The sequence below is a fragment of the Pongo abelii genome, chromosome 5, assembly GCF_028885655.2.
Source record: "Pongo abelii isolate AG06213 chromosome 5, NHGRI_mPonAbe1-v2.0_pri, whole genome shotgun sequence".
Classification (NCBI taxonomy): Eukaryota; Metazoa; Chordata; class Mammalia; order Primates; family Hominidae; genus Pongo; species Pongo abelii.
Genome location: NC_071990.2, coordinates 108,410,398 through 108,426,708, shown reverse-complemented (window position 1 = coordinate 108,426,708; position 16,311 = coordinate 108,410,398). Strand labels below are relative to the sequence as shown.

At 37.8% G+C, this 16,311-nt stretch overlaps 1 protein-coding gene across 1 annotated transcript in view; it reads left to right on the top strand.

Moving 5' to 3' along the window:
- The window catches only part of PDSS2 (decaprenyl diphosphate synthase subunit 2), a 312,121-nt gene that overhangs the window by 114,508 nt on the left and 181,302 nt on the right, over positions 1–16,311 (top strand). The window contains exon 2 of the mRNA XM_024248939.3: positions 14,908–15,042. Within this exon, the coding sequence (XP_024104707.2) occupies positions 14,908–15,042 (135 nt within the window). The remainder of the gene's footprint in view (positions 1–14,907; positions 15,043–16,311) is intronic.

Sequence of the window (16,311 nt, the reverse complement as noted above, 5' to 3'; positions counted from 1 at the left end):
TAGTAGAGACAGGGTTTCACCGTGTTAGTCAGGATGGTCTCGATCTCCTGACCTCGTGATCCGCCCGCCTTGGCCTCCCAAAGCGCTGGGATTACAGGCGTGAGCCACCGCACCCGGCCTTATTTGTAATTTATATACCCTAAAGTATCCCATGGTTATGAGGTACCAAGATAGCAACTGACTCTTAAATGCTTCAGGAAAAGAAGAATTCTTTGTACTTGTAACTTTTCTACAAGTTTGAGATTGTTTACAAAAAGGAAGGATGGGAAAAGCTGAAGGTTTTAGAATCCTAATCCCTGGGTTAAAATCATGGCCCTACCACTTATTACTTCTTTGTGTCTCAGTTTCGTCATCTGTAAAATTAGGATAACAGTAGTACCGTACAAGCTTGCGTGAAGTTTAAGTGAGTAAGTTAAAAAAAAAAAATGCTAAGAGCACTGCCTGCAATAGATATTCGCTATTATGTCATTTGGGTTTGATACTTTTACCTTTCTGGGATAACGTGGCCAACATTGAGTTGCTGGTGTATCCATTAGCAGTATTTAGAAGCTTGGGCTATTTATTATTTGTCTGTTGTTATAATATGGCCTTTGTACTGATGGAAACATTTCAGTTTAGAAACATGAAGTGAACATTGTGCTACAGGTCAACACATTGAAATAAATGTAGATACTAAATTTTTTATTTGGGTTTAAAACTATTAACCATAGCTGTTTTAGTTTAATATTCCAGTGATTATTTAAAGGCTTTTTAGCCTGTACCAATAATAAACAAAACCTACCCTGTTTGTTTCACTCCTGAGTTCCATCAGCCCTTTCACATTGGAGTAATAGCCATGACTCAACATTATTGGTTCCTGGGAACCAAAGAACTTCAACAAATAACTTAGTAACTAAGGTAGCAGCTTTGGAGTCAAGTTGTCCTGATTTTGAATTCTGATTCTTTCACTTGCTTTTGACATTGGCCAAGACGCTAACCTGTCTCTAAGCCTCACCTATAAGATGGAGATGACCACAGTACCTTCTTCAGAGTTGTTGTGTGCATGTGAAAGTGCATAGCTCATAGTATATGCTATAAAAACATTAGCGTACTCTCTACTCTGCCACTCCTGTTGCCCATCACCTTACCCCCGAAAAAAGTCAGTCAAAAGAATAGGCAGATAGATATCCAGAAATTCCATTGTCTTATTTGGGGGGTGGGAGGGGATCGATGACTTATCTCCTATTACTTTTTGAGTGAAATAAAGGCTATCGTTTTCAGCTGATGCCCGGCAACTTTTCAGGAAGGAAAACTGTGTGGGAGGTGGGGGATGGCATCCTAATGAGATGAAGTCCGGTGATGACTATAACATTTTCAACATTTCCTAGTACTTTATAGCTATAGTGTTGTCCTTTACTCTTTTTTACCTTTTAAAAATTAATTGTTTTAGTATTAATTAGGACAACATATAGTCATTAAGATGGGAACAAAAAGCCAGTTAAAATCTATAGGTGGTTAGGTTTCAAATACAGATTTCTTGTCTTACTTTAGTATGTTCCTGGAAATAAAAACATATAATGTATATAAATTATTGATTTTGATTAGCCATTCAGTCAGCTATTTCTCAGGAGAAATTCACATTCTGCCCAACATCAAGGAAAGAACCCATGGTGTTCAGAAAAGAACGAAGAAAAGCGTAAGCTCCTCCTTCCCTAAAAGATATAATTTTAGGAGGCTAGGTGCGGTGGCTCATGCCTGTAATCTCAGCACTTTGGGAGGCCGAGGCGGGCAGATCATGAGATCAGGAGTTCAAGACCAGCCTGGCCAACTTTGCGAAACCCCATCTCTACTGAAAATACAAAAAATTAGCCAGGCGTGATGGCAGATGCCTGTAATCCCAGCTATTCGGGAGGCTGAGGCAAGAGAATCGCTTGAACCTGGAATGTGGAGAGCTGAGACTGCGCTACTGTGCTCCAGCCTAGGCAATAGAGCGAGACTCCGTCTCAAAAAAAAAAAAAAAAAAGAAGATATAATTTTAGGGAATTGTAGGGAAGTTGACTATTTTAAAGGATCAGCTGTCACAGACCACCAGAATTGCACAGGGCCATATGCTGCAAGCTGGGCCCATGCAGGTCCTCATTTCCGTGTAACACTCCTTGGCTGTAGGGTAGACCCTGGGTACTCCTGCAGTCTGTGAGGTTTTGTTTTTGTTTTAACCTAGACAGCACTTTCACTGTACTGCAGACTTTTCCCAGCCTCTGTGAGAATGGGGGCTACTCAGGGCTTCCCTTGATCCCGGGTTCATGAGCCGCCAACCTTCTGTTCTGTGCTACCTGGGAGTCTTGTTGAACATACCTATAAAGCAGGAGCCTGCACACCTCTGCTGGTCGAACTCTATCAATATACCAGACCTATAAGCAAGAGAAGATTCAAGGAAATGTTCAGGAGAAAAATATTTTTTAAAATGTTTCAGTTTTTACCTATAAGGCACTTTTAAAACTCTAATTCTAATTTATTGTTCCTTTTTACTTTTCATATTTTAATTCTGGTGTAATCATTATCTTTCCAGTTTGGGGGAACATGGCTTTAAAGATAGACACCTGAATTGGACCCCAGGTCTCTCGCTTATTGGGTATACATTAAATAATTTTAGGCAGGTTGTGTTATTAATCACTAAACAAGTATTTATTAAATGTCCTGTGTGCCAGGCACTATTCTAAGCACCAGAGATGTAACTGTAGACAAGTAAATATGCTATAACATGATTATTATATTCTAGTCAAGGAAGAAGAATAATCAAAATAAATGATGTGCTATAAATATGTAGTATATCAAATAATAGATATGGAAAAAATAAATTATTCCTATGAGCCTCAGTATCCTGATCAACAAAATGGGGATAACCACCACCTCACGGACAGTTGTCAGGTTGGACAAGATGGCACCTGAGAAAGCTTGAGGATAGCATGGTAAATGAGACAGTTGCCCCTGCAGCTTCCTGGCAATTTGGTAAATGAGAGATTTCTTCCTGCTAGGATAGAGCAAATACTGTTCTCTGAGGCTTAATTGACTAGAATAACCTGTATGTAATTTATTCCAAGTACATATCTTTTCATTCACTAGGTGCCATTCTATTCATTAAGTGCCATGTAAGTGTAACTTTTAAAAATCAAAGTATATTTTTCTATGGACATAAATAATTTGAGAGATGCGACTATTATAGTAATCCTCTTTGCTAGCTCTGTTGGTGGCCATTTTAAATATCTGTAAGGTTTTAATGTTAATTGGGTGGCACATTTGTGATTATGAGAGCTAAGGTTTGAACTTAGGCAGCCAGTCATGGAATCTTTTCTCTGGTGGAAATTTTTCTGTGGAAGATGAATACATGAAATGTGTGTCCCGCCATCACTGTCACTTCCGATTTCCTCATGTCTTGGTCTTTCCTACCTTGAATTCAGTGTTGATTCTGGAAAAATAAACGAGATTTTCCTAAAATTTTTGAACCTCTGAACCATCATGTTGCAATAATATAGTTTTACATTTTGAATGTTTTTCCATTGATTTTTAAACATGTTTTTCCTACTAAAAATCTATGATGTATTTCATTTTGCTCTTTCCCCTCCCCCCTAATTTGCCCTTGAGGTATTATCTGTTACTCTATAAAGTATTTCATCATTTCCCCCAACTTCCTGATTTTTACTGGCTTCATCCATCTGCTGTTGTATTTTTTATATTTGGCTTTAGCCTCTTCATAATGTGTTATGAGTAATTGTCAGTTGAACAATCATCTACCTTTATCTCTTTCCACTTGTTCAAGTACAGATATTCTAACTTTTGCATAATTGATGTGATTCCATTATTAGCTAATAGGACTGATACTCCATACACTAAATATTGATTACTTACATTGAAACATTCTTTTTGATAAAAACAGGCCTACATACTAGATGAGTAAAACCATAAAAAATTATAGACTATTAAAGTGAGCAGTTCTCTTGCATTTGAATGGCTGATTCTATTGAAACTGGAACTGCAAGTTGAGGAAAGCACTGAGTACTAAGGGAATACTCATTCATATTCGGTTGATTTATTCTCTGCACAGACGGGCTGTGGTAGTGGGAGGTGTAATTCACAGCACTGGCTAATGACTTAGCCAGTGTCATTGCTTGAGTGGTGGTGTGAGTCTTGTGTGCTGTGTAGTGTAATGATGCCTGTATTCCTACACTCAATTTTTCTACCCCCTTGCTTCAACACTAAATTGATTTTTAAAATGTGAACCAAAGGGGCCTAGATGTAAAAATTATTGTATGAGATCATTTTGAGAGTTTTTAGTGTGACTAAATATTACTTTTTAAATGGCCCTACTTTATTCCATTAGTATTTTTAAATCTTTAGTTACCATTTCAGTGGGGAAATCTTTGTTGTTGTTTTTCCAGTGGTATATTTAATTCCAGGGTGACTAGCCACATCTTGCTGCAAACATGATTGATCACGACATTTTATACTTCTTTTTAATTTCAGTTATATTTCAGTATACAACTGGTGGTCAGTAACCATTTCTGAAAAGCTCCTGGTTTGATTTCCTCCCTGCTCAACAACCCCTGCACCCTACCCCCATTCTACTTTCTCTTCTCTCTTCCTTCCTTTCCTTCCAGGCACCTGTCTTCTGCCACATGCTCATCAAACCTAATTGAAGCTTTGGGAGGGCTTTGGTGAGGCAGTTCCTTGGCCCTACTGTCCCTCGAGGATTTAATGCAGGTGGGATGTGTGTGTGGCCCTCGAGCCATGTCAATGACTGCCACAGCTCCTGGATTCTAAAGGCTGGTCACCTCAGGCCCTAAAGTTGTTTCAAGTCTGGGACAGTTTAGTCTTAGAATAGATATGGCAGTAATAATACATTTTGGGTCATTTTTTCCATGGAAATTAACCTCCAGTTTTTCTGCTAATTTTATATAAAAATCTGTGACATGCAGACTATTTTTAGTCTCTCTAAAATTATAATGCTTTAAAAAAATAATTTTCATGGAGTGTTAATTTTTTTCTTTTATAACTGAGTAATATTGCTGTCATCAAATTGCTAATTATATTTATGTTTTTAACATCATTTCATTGATACCATTTAAACTTTGGTCCTGTGTATAAATCTCAGAGAATTTAAAAGTGAAGTATTAGGACCCAAAAGGGTCCCTATACCATAGGGCTCTGGAGTTCATTAAATGTCACTTAATTTTTTTTCTTCAAGTTAGAAACACAACTATAATATACTAAGTCATTTGTCTTCTTAGAATTCTGTTGTTTTTAAAATACAGTGTTTTTTTTCTCCAGTCTTAAAAAGAGATCTGTGCTCTTGTGTGCAACTTAAGAAATAGGTCACCCTTAATCAAGAAATTTGTTGGATAACACTTGTTACCATTTGGTAGTATTTTCTTCTTATCCTGTTTTTCTTTTCATTTTTAAACACTATTTCAAGCACACAGAAAAATGCAAGAATACTTTGTGTATTGAACACCTATAAAATGACACCAGGTTTAAAATGTTAACCTTTTGACATATTTATTTCTAGTGTTTGTCCTTGGCCTCATTTATTTGTATATATGTGTGCATATTTTGAAACATACTTGAGATCATATGATGTATACAATTTTGTATTCTTTTATTTAACATTTTTAGTATTTTCCCATGTCATTAAATAAACGTTAATGTTTTGTTGCAACACTAAATTTGTGCTAGTGTATGGACAGATTTTCTGCTTTTAAAAAGTGATGATTCTATTCCCGTTTAATTTTACATTATGTTTTCCGTTCTTTTAACTAATATATCATATCTGTAATTTAAAACACTATTTTTCAAAAAAACTACAGTTGCACCTTGTTGGTGGGTCACAAATCAATTTAGCAGGTTGCAGTCAGCATTTTAAAAAGGAATAGAAAAGATTAGAGTATTCCTGTAGTTCTTTGGCAGAAACTGTGCATATTATAGTCAATTCTTTTGTTTCAGAAGTCTGTATCTAAATTAAAAAAAAAAATTTAACTAGGGGTCACAGTCATAAGCATTAATAGGAATCTTATCAATCAACCCGCTTCATATATGTTAGAATTCGACATCCATCTTTTGTGCTTACATTTTTTGGATAGACTTATTGGAACTGGATTTATGGAAAGTGGGATAATAAAATAGTAAGGCCTGATGTGGTGGCTCACACCTGTAATCCCAGCACTTTGGAAGGCCAAGGCGGGAGGATCACTTAAGCCCAGGAGTTTGAGACCAGCCTGGGCAACATTGCCATCTCCATTAAAAAAGAAAATAAATTAAAAAAAAAAAAATAAAATCGTACCACTCACTCTATATCTCTAGGTTTTAACATTGAAAGGGGTTCCTTGCCCTCAAGGTGATTCTTTCCCACTCAGTTTTACTTTGGGGTATTTTGAGCTTACTCAAGGATGATGGTCCCTTGGTGGTGGTGAAGTTGTTTCCTTAATATTTGATTATAAATTTATCAAAAGATTGTAATTTGGATTGCTGATAGAAGTTAGAATTTTGAACTCTTATTCATAAATCTCAAAATTTTTCTTTTATGCCCCAATTCTGTCTTTCCACCTCAACTCTCTGTCTGGAAGTATGCTTATCTTCTTTTCAGAGTGAGGGCAGCTTTCTTTCCCAAGCACTGATGCAGCAGTCCATTCAGTCAGTTCTCCTAAATGAAGAAACAAAACACATAAATATTTATATTAAATATATATTTAATATGTTGAGTTTTCTCTAAAACTTAAATAGACCCTTTGATATGGCATACATTTTATATACAGTAATTTTAAAAATACAACGTCAAAATAACAAATCTCAGCATGTTTTTTAGAATGTGTTGGGGCTTTTCCTGTGTGTGCCTGTTACTTTTAAAGAACTTACTACAATTTAGGAAAAGGAACTCAAGAGGAAGAGGAACCAGTCAGAGCTGAATGGTTGGATGTGGCAAATTGATAACAGGAGGAGAAATGAGGAAAGTTGAAAATAGTAGTAGGTCTGTTTTGGGGAGATGTGTAAGATGGAGAGTCAGCTGGCCTACTCCTTGAAGCTATTCATTCTCTCATCTTTAATTTTTTTTTTTTTTAGAACTATTCTGTGTCAGTTGCTCTGCTGGGTGCAGGGCATCCAAAGAGGACTGAGTACTTTCAAGGGTCTCACAACCTTGCCAGGGAGTCCTGTGAACAAATAATTAAATACCAAGGCCTCAAAGCATAAGCAAGCCCGGGCATTGGAGTCCAATTATGTTTAAATCTTGGCACCTCTGTTACTAATTGACTATTATGAGTAGTAATTATTGAACTTTTTTGAGCCTCCATGCTAATTTTCCTCATTTGTAAAGGGATATTACTAGTTACCTTGCATGGTTTTTGTGAGAATTAGAGCATATGCATGTAAAACAGCAGATGCCTGGCATTATAGTATATTATAGTTGTTGTTATATTGTTACCATTTTTATTACTCAGTGTGTTAAGTGCCAAACTAGAGGTTTATAGTAAGTCCATGAAAGCCCATGGAAGAAGCTTACAACTACTGGCCCTGGTTTCTGTGCATTGTACTGTTGTAGTTCTCTGCCTCCATTGTGCGTGTGTATACATACTTCATTATCCATGTCTGTGGAGGCCTTTTGTTTGTTTGTAGATAGAATGTATTTCTTCATGTTGGTTACTCATCTCATTCCTTTAAGTGTAGGAATTCTCCAAGATTCCCTTCCCTTCCCTTCTTTTCTTTTCTCTCTCCCCTAAAAGCTCATCCATCAGTTCCTACTGCTTCAGCCATCGCTTCTATGAAGATGCTTCCCAACTCTATAGGCACAGCATTTCCAGCTGCCTGCTGGGCATCTCCATCTGGAAGTCCTTCTTGCATTCAAAGTTAACATGTCCAAAACTGAACTCATTCATTCCTCATTAGTTCTCCTCCTTCTTTCCAATCTCTACTAATGGTAGCATTATCACCTCCAGCAAACAGGTTGGAATCTTACATTCCTTTGCTTTCTGATCCCTCCCCAATGTCTCCTTCATCCCATCAGTTGGCCACACTAGCCTTTTCCACCTCCATGCTACTGCCATCATTCAGCTTTTCTTCCCCATCCCTATTGTCACTACCCTCATTTAGGCCCTCATTATCTCCCACCTGGACTACTGGAAGAGGCTCCTCCTAACTGATCTTCCTTTTCCTTTCCACTGTACGCAACATAGCACCTGCCAGAGTAACAGGATTAGGCTCAGAGTAACAGTTTTAGTCTTTAGCTCTAATTACATTTCTCCCTTGCAGACAAACCACTTATGCCTCCAGATTTCCTGCAGAATTAAGTCCAGACTCTAAACCTGACTTTCAAGGCCCTTCACTCTTTAGGTTGTCTGTTTTCCTGGACTTGTTTTACCTTCACACATTGCCCAAATGGGTAGCCCCACGGCTCCTAAACTGGTTCTGTGTTCTTCCACCTTCTTGTCGCTGCTTATCTATTTCTTTCTCCTAAATACCCTTCTTTCTATTCCCATAACTCCATTCCCGTCCCCTCTCCTGCTTCTGTTCCCTAGTCAGGGAAATTTGACCATCTTTCAGGCCATCAATCTGAATGCTGCCTCTACTGTGAGGGACACCTCTAGCAACTAGTTGTGCACTGATAGCTGCTTGTGACTTTTCTTTGTTATCTGTTCCTTGTATTATTCAATTTAACCATACTTTGAATCTACTATTATAGCTCTTTTCTTACAGCTCTTATTTCTTTGTATACCCTTCATATGTGTTGAAGTGGAATTTAAGAGGATAAATAGAAAAGTACCATAGTGGTGGTTTGAGGATCTTAAGATACAGGATTGGATGAAGGGAGATAAATTTGTTAGTAGCTGTGGAAGGATATGATGCAGTGAGGACTGCAGTCAGCCATCTGAAGTACAATGTGAGAAGACAGAGCTGACTTGCCCAAAGTTTTACCTACTCAATCCTTATTTCCATGAAATTGTTTAGCTTTTAGAATATTAGTGTTATTAGTGTTTACTCTTCATCTATTATAGATCTAGAGAAGAACTTTAAAGGAGGCCAAGATCTCCCCACCTAAAATTCAACTTACAAACATATTTAGAATAATATTATTTAAAATTAGTGATATGCCTATATTAGCTAATCTTCCAGGACTACGTAGTATGCAACATCTTTTTGAGTTGAATCAACATATTATTTTAGGTTTGGTACATCTCTAGTTTGTCCATCAAGCTACCCTCTTTTTTTTTTTATTGACTATTACAAAAGTCTCTTAATTGGGTTCCTCATACTCCCTTGGTTTCCTCCTCTCTTGTCTACAGAAGTCATTTTCTACACTGATGATAAATGATTTTGTTTTGTTTTGTTTTCTGAAATATCTGATTATGTCACTGGCTGCTTAATAAAATACCGCAGCACCTTTGCATTGCTCTTTGGATAAAGAGCAAACCTCTTATGGCCTGTTCATCCTGGGTGGTGTAGTTCCTGTCTGCCACCAGTTTCATTTCATACAGTGCTCTCAGCCTTGCATATGCCCCTCCTTGTGCTGCAAATATACCCCCCTTACCTGTTTCCTTCCCACTCCCCCTTTTCTTCCTTTGCATATCAACTCAGTCATCACTTCCTCAAGGAAGACTGACTTTCCTGCAAAGTTACTTTCTCTATTCTAAGCTCTCATGGCACTCTTGTTCTTTTTCCCTTGTAGCATCTCTTACCAGTGTAGTTTTACAGTTCCTCGTGATTCATTTTTTATTACCAGTCTCTTCCATTAGACCATAAGCTCTGCAAGCTCCATGCCTGGTTTTGCTCACCATTGCATCCATGCCTAGCACAATACTTGATGTATAGAAGGTATCCAGTCTTATTAATTGAATGAATGAATGAACAAATGATGTTTTTGTTCATTAGCTAAGAAAACCCAATTCTGTAGAACTTTAATGATAAAGATTATAAAATACTAAATATTGCTTTCATTTATGATACTTTAATGCAAGGCTTTTTCAATTTTTGTATATATTGTGGAGTATTAGATAATTAAATGTAGTAAAGTGAGGCCATATAGAATCACAGAGTAAGAAAACAACCTCAGATGTCACATATTCCAGGCTTCTGTCTAATGTGTTATGTCAGAGTCCGTGCAGCTTCTTAAACATCTCTAGTAACAAGCAGCTCAGCATTACCAGAGGTTGCTCTGTTTTTTATTTCTTTGAGCCAGAATTGGCCTGCTATAGTTTCTGTCCATTAGCATCAGTCTCTAAAGTAATGCTTACGACCTGGCTCAGTGGTTCACCCCTGTAATCCCAGCACTTAGGGAGGCCAGGCCAGAAGATCACTTGAGGCCAAGAGTTCAAAAGTAGCCTGGTCAATATAGCAAGACCCTGTCTCTAAAAGAAAAAAAAAAATTAATACTTACTAGATCTATCTCCTCTCCATAGGGAGCCCTTTTAAAAGAACAGACAACTCTCCTGTGCCCCTCCAGATTTATTTCCCTCAGTTCTTCCTTTACGTACTGTGTTCCTGCCACATTGGCTCTAGAAACAACTGTGTCCTCCTCTCTTTCCTTCGGACCTCCACACATACTGTTTCTCTTTTCAGAACACTTTTTCATCCCTGCCCTGGATCCCCGGGCTACTTCCCTCTCATCCTTTAGATCTCATGGAAGTCTCTTTGACATCCCCTGAATTGTATTAGTTGCTTCTTCTACGTGCTGCCACAGCCCTTATTCATCCCCTAAAACAATTCATGCCACATTTTATTGTGATTTTTAAATCCAGACTACTATGCACAAGAAGGGAGGCCACATCTTAACAGTGCTCCTCATCATATTCTCCTGTTTAGCACCAAGCCTGGCATGTAGTGAGCATTCAGTACACTCTTGGCTGAATAAGTTTGATAACACCAACCTTACCATTTTCTAAGCTAGCATTCATAGATGTGGTGGTATGTGATTTCCCCATTTTCTGGTTATGCTACAGCTTGTCAGGGTCCCTTAAGAGAAGCACTGAGAAAAAATTAGAGTGTTCCAGATGAAATATGACCTGTGCTACATGAAACATATTGTCTCTGTAAGTTTAGAATCCCATGTTTTTTTTTTTTGTTTGTTTGTTTTTTTATTTGCTCTGGAGCAAAATTTCATGTTCTCTTTTGGTTGTGAGCTAAATTTTGAGCTGTAGGCATTATCGACTTATTTCAGTACTGTTTTTTTAAGAGTGTTAACGAAGTGAATTTAAAGAAACGGTGTTTTGGAAACAGTTATTTAATTTACTCAAGCTGTTAGTCTATCCTCCAGATTGTTAACCACTGACTTATGTGAAAATTAATGGCCAGAAGGTGTGCTTTTCTGAATGTTCTCTTAATTTTTGTCACCCAGTTCATTACAGCTTCTTTTCCTGACCTTTTCAGTAATGCATTTTGAAAGGGGTGTTTTCATTATTATCATTGAGATAATGATAATAATGATTAGGGGGTGGGAAGAATTCCTTAACTTTTGTTATTTGAGGAGGTAGAAAACTAAATAACATAGGAGATTATATATGCTAGTAGAGTGGGGAAGACTTTTTGAGAGTTACAAGGAGAAAGAGAGTAGAAGAAAGAAAATGTAAGAGTTGAGAAAAAAATAAAATGACAAAAAAGTAACAGGGAAAGAAAATGTAATTTACTGATTACTTGATCGACCATGTGCTTCCACAGTGTTATGTACTTTGACCTATGTTGTCTCTTCCATACAATGACTATGAAAAGTAGACATTGTTACCCTCATTTTATACAAGAGGTCATAGCCTTAGAGTCACACTCACAGCTAGTAAATAACAGAAGACTTTTTCAAACCTAGGCTTGTCTGGTTCTAAAGCCAACTGTTCTAATTTGATGTAGCAAATGGTTTTGTACAAAGAAAGCAGATGGAGCATCACTACATAGCATAATGTTTAAAAGTGTATGTAGACTCTAGAGCCTGTTGGCCTGGGATCAAATCCTGGCTCTGTCATGGTTCTGCCACCTACCAGGTATGGTACCCTTAGACAAGTTACTTGATTTCTCTGTGTGCCTCATTCCCCATCTGTAAAATCAGGATAATTGTAGTACCCTCCTCTTAGCATTGTGAATTAATTTAGTTAATATATAGTAAAACATGTAGAACAGTTTCTGACATATAGAAAGCAATGTATAAAGCACAGTATAAGTGTTTGCTGCTGCTATTATTATTATTAGTTTGTGTGTGTGTGTGTGTGTCGTATATGAAAGGTCCTATTTCTGAGAAGTTTGAAGATATTGTTAAAACTGTTGTCAGGGCTGTTAAATCTGTGTGATTTGGTCAGACTTGTCTCAAGGTTCACCTCTTAGAGCTCTTGCTGAATCATATCCTTAATCCCTGACCAGGCCCAGCCCCGAACACACACACATACACACACACACCATACACCTCTTTTTCTTTTCCTTTTCTAGAATTGAAAGCCAATTCAGACCTTCTCTTTATTATAAAAGAAAGGAAGAATAAAGATTCACCATAGGTAATACATAAATAAGAATCTAGTAGCCTAAGTTAAAAGTTGTAATTCAAAGCAAAAAAAAATTCGAAAAGCTCTTCTTTTAACATTTTTGTGTTCTGTAATAGGATGCCTCTTAACCTCCCTAAAATTCAGGTTCATAGGATTTAAGCAGATTGTTACATGACAGTAAAGAGTTTGGGACATTTCTGATGATTATTTGTTTCTGTTGTGATGTAACTGTATTACTTTAACTTCCTTTTCCTAGGAAATTAGAATTTCTTTTTAAAAATCAGTTTAAACCCTTTTAACTTGCTGAAGATTGCCTACTTGGTTAAGGACAGAATATAAGCAGAGAAAGCTATAGCTGTTCCTTTACAGAGAATCTAATGATTTGTCTTACTTTGAAACTAATGAAAGGCAAAAGGGGCCCCTTTTAAAAAAAATTTCTTTTTGGAGACTGGAGGGGCAAAGATTTTCCTTTTTTTTTTTCTTTTCTTTTCTTTTTTTTTTTGAGAGGGAGTCTCACTCTGTCACCCAAGCTGGGAGTGCAGTGGCTCGATCTCAGTTCACTGCAACCTCTACCTCCTGGATTCAAGCGATTCTCCTGCCTCAGCCCCCTGAGTAGTTGAGATTACAGGTACCTGCCACCATGCCTGGGTAATTTTTGTATTTTTAGTAGAGACGGGGTTTCGCCATGTTGGCCGGCCTGGTCTCGAACCCCTGACCTCAGGTGATCCACCCCCTCCGGGTACCCCAAAGTGCTGGGATTACAGGCATGAGCTACCGTACCCAACCAAGATTTTTCTGAAGTAATGGACTAACTCATTATTTTTGGCTATGTTACCTTAATTAACTTAAATTGATTCTTTGTTCAAAAACTCAAGAAGGAAGCCTTGATAATTCAGTCAAGTATTATACCACTAATTTTTGTTTTCTTACTACATTCGAGAACTATGTTTGTATATTATTTATGTATGCTGTAATCTATTTGATTAGTGCTCATGAGCATTGTTCTCAATATGACTTTACTGTAATATATTGCCCATAGTTTTCTAATTTTTTAAAACGATGCCATTTAGTTTTTGAATGACAACCATTTGTAATACTTTAAAAAGAAAATGTATTCCTGGGAAGTATTTCTAGCCTCAGGTATAGCAGAAATTATAAAAATTCAGTCCTCATGTCAAAAGATATGCCACATTCTAAGTTAAAGCCTTGTTGTTGCCTAGAATTATAATGTTTGTAAGTAATAAGCAACATTTTTGCTGATGGCATTCACTTTCATTTACTTATCAAATAAATTTCTGAGTCTTTTGAATTTGGTTTAATCCTTTCATTCTCTGAGCTTCTTCTCTACCTGTGAAAACAAATCATTTTTTACTACTGTTTACCACCGTCATCACCAAATAGTATCACTTCATCCAAGCAATGTGATTTATATGTCAGTTTCTGTCAACTGTCACAAACCAGTTTAAAACTATGGGTTCTTCTTGTTACCAGAGCAAATGATTAAGATTGTGAGATAGAGTATAGACAGCGGGGAGACCCAGAAAGAGGACAGAGCAGATGAGGAAGCCTCAAATGTGAGATTGTCACTTTTTTTTTTTTTTTTTGGAAACAGAGTCTCAATCCGTCTCCCCACCTGGAGTGCAGTGGCGCCATCATCATGGCTCACTGCAGCCTCAGCACCCCCCCAACCCTGGGCTCAAATCATTCTCCCTCGTCAGCCTCCTGAGTAGCTGAGACTACAGGCACATGCCACCATGCCCAGCTTATTTTTCTATTTTTTGTAGAGATGGGGTTTCACCATCTTGTCCGGGATGGTCTCAAGCTCCTAGGCTCATCTGACCACCTTGGCTTCCCAAAGCACTGGGATTACAGACATGAGCCACTGCCACCAGGGAGATTGTCACTTTTAAAACTAGCCATGGGCTGGGCATGGTGGCTCACGCGTGTAATCCCAGCACTTTGGGAGGCTAAGGCAGAAAGATTGCTTATGTCCAGGAGTTCAAAACCAGTCTGGGCAACATAGCAAGACTCTGACTCTACGTTTTTTTTTTTTTTTTAATTAGCTGAGCATCGTGGTGCATGCCTATAGTTCCAGCTACTAGGGAGACTGAGGTGGGAGGATCGCTTAGGACTGGGAGGTTGAGGCTGCAGTGAGTTGAGATTGTGCCACTGCACTCAGCCTGGGTGACAGAGCAAAACCCTGTCTCAAAAACAACAACAACAACAACAACAACGCAGCCGTAGATTTCTCTAGTTGTTTCCTGAACTCATGGCATCCTCACATTAATTTTCCTTCCTGACCCTGTTTCTTTTCAATAAGTCTCATTGTCCAGTTTTAGAAGTGTGGGCATCTTTGTAGCAGTTTTCTAAGTTATCTGATGATCTCGTGAGGGTATATTAATCCTCTTCCTTCTTTACTTGTTGGCAGGGGACTTGTACATGACAGCTGGAATAGCCTCCAGTTGAGAGGCTTGGTGGTGCTCCTTATCTCTAAAGCAGCTGGGCCCAGCAGCGTGAACACTTCGTGTCAGAACTATGACATGGTCAGTGGGATCTACTCATGGTAAGAAGAATTTAGTCTTTTGACATTGCTCTCTACATCGTGTTTTCTTTTACTGGACAGAGGTCAGTGGAAATCACCATTCTTTGTCATTCTCTGATTCAAAGATAGATTAAAATATAAGGTTAGAAATGGATTTTTATTGTTCATAATAAGTGATAGTCTTGGCCAACTCTACACATAACTCTGGTAAATTTCTTCACACATTTGTGTGAAATACTTTCCTTTCTACTTTGGGCATTTAAAATTTTCTGTTCATCACTTCTCCCTCCCCTTATTATGTGTCTCTGTAGAGACCTCTGTGCCACTTAGTTCAGGATTTATGATTTTTAAATCTACTCAAAATGACACCTTGTTGGCCGGGCACAGTGGCTCACACCTGTAATTCTAGCACTTTGGGAGGCCAAGCCTGGTGGATCACTTGAGACCAAGAGTTTGAGACCAGCCTGGGCAACATGGTGAGCCCTCATCTCTACAAAAAATTTAAAAATTAGCTAGTTGTGGTGGTATGTGCCTGTAGTCCCTGTTACTCAGGAGACTAAAGCAGGAGGATTGCTTGAGGCCAGGGAGGTTAAGCCTGCAGTAAGCCCTGATCGTGTCACTGCCCTCCAGCCTGGGTAACAGAGCAAGACTCTATCTCAAAATAAAATAAGATAAAATAATACCTCATTGTATAAAGATTGATGCTACTATCATTTTAAGAGCTATAGTCTACTTTTTTACTGGTTATTGGATTAAAAAATTTTTACATCTCATGCATTTAGATTAAAAAACAAATTTGTAAGTATGTATTACTCATTTTTTGCTGCATATAAAATAAACTTAAAATTTTCAGTTTTGTTTAAAAAAATCACTGGATATATTTTTAGTAACAGTATGTCAGCAATAATTTTACTTAATTCTAGCAATATGCTTGGCACTGCATAAAAAGCCTGTATATTCCCTTCCTTACACCTTATACAAAAATCAATTCAAGATGGATTAAAGACTTAAACGTTAGACCTAAAACCATCAAAACCCTACAAGAAAACCTAGGCATTACCATTCAGGACATAGGCATGGGCAAGGACTTCATGTCTAAAACACCAAAAGCAATGGCAACAAAAGCCAAAATTGACAAATGGGATCTAATTAAACTAAAGAGCTTCTGCACAGCAAAAGAAACTACCATCAGAGTGAACAGGCAACCTACAAAATGGGAGAAAATTTTCGCAACCTACTCATCTGACAAAGGGCTAATATCCAGAATCTACAATGAACTCCAACAAATTT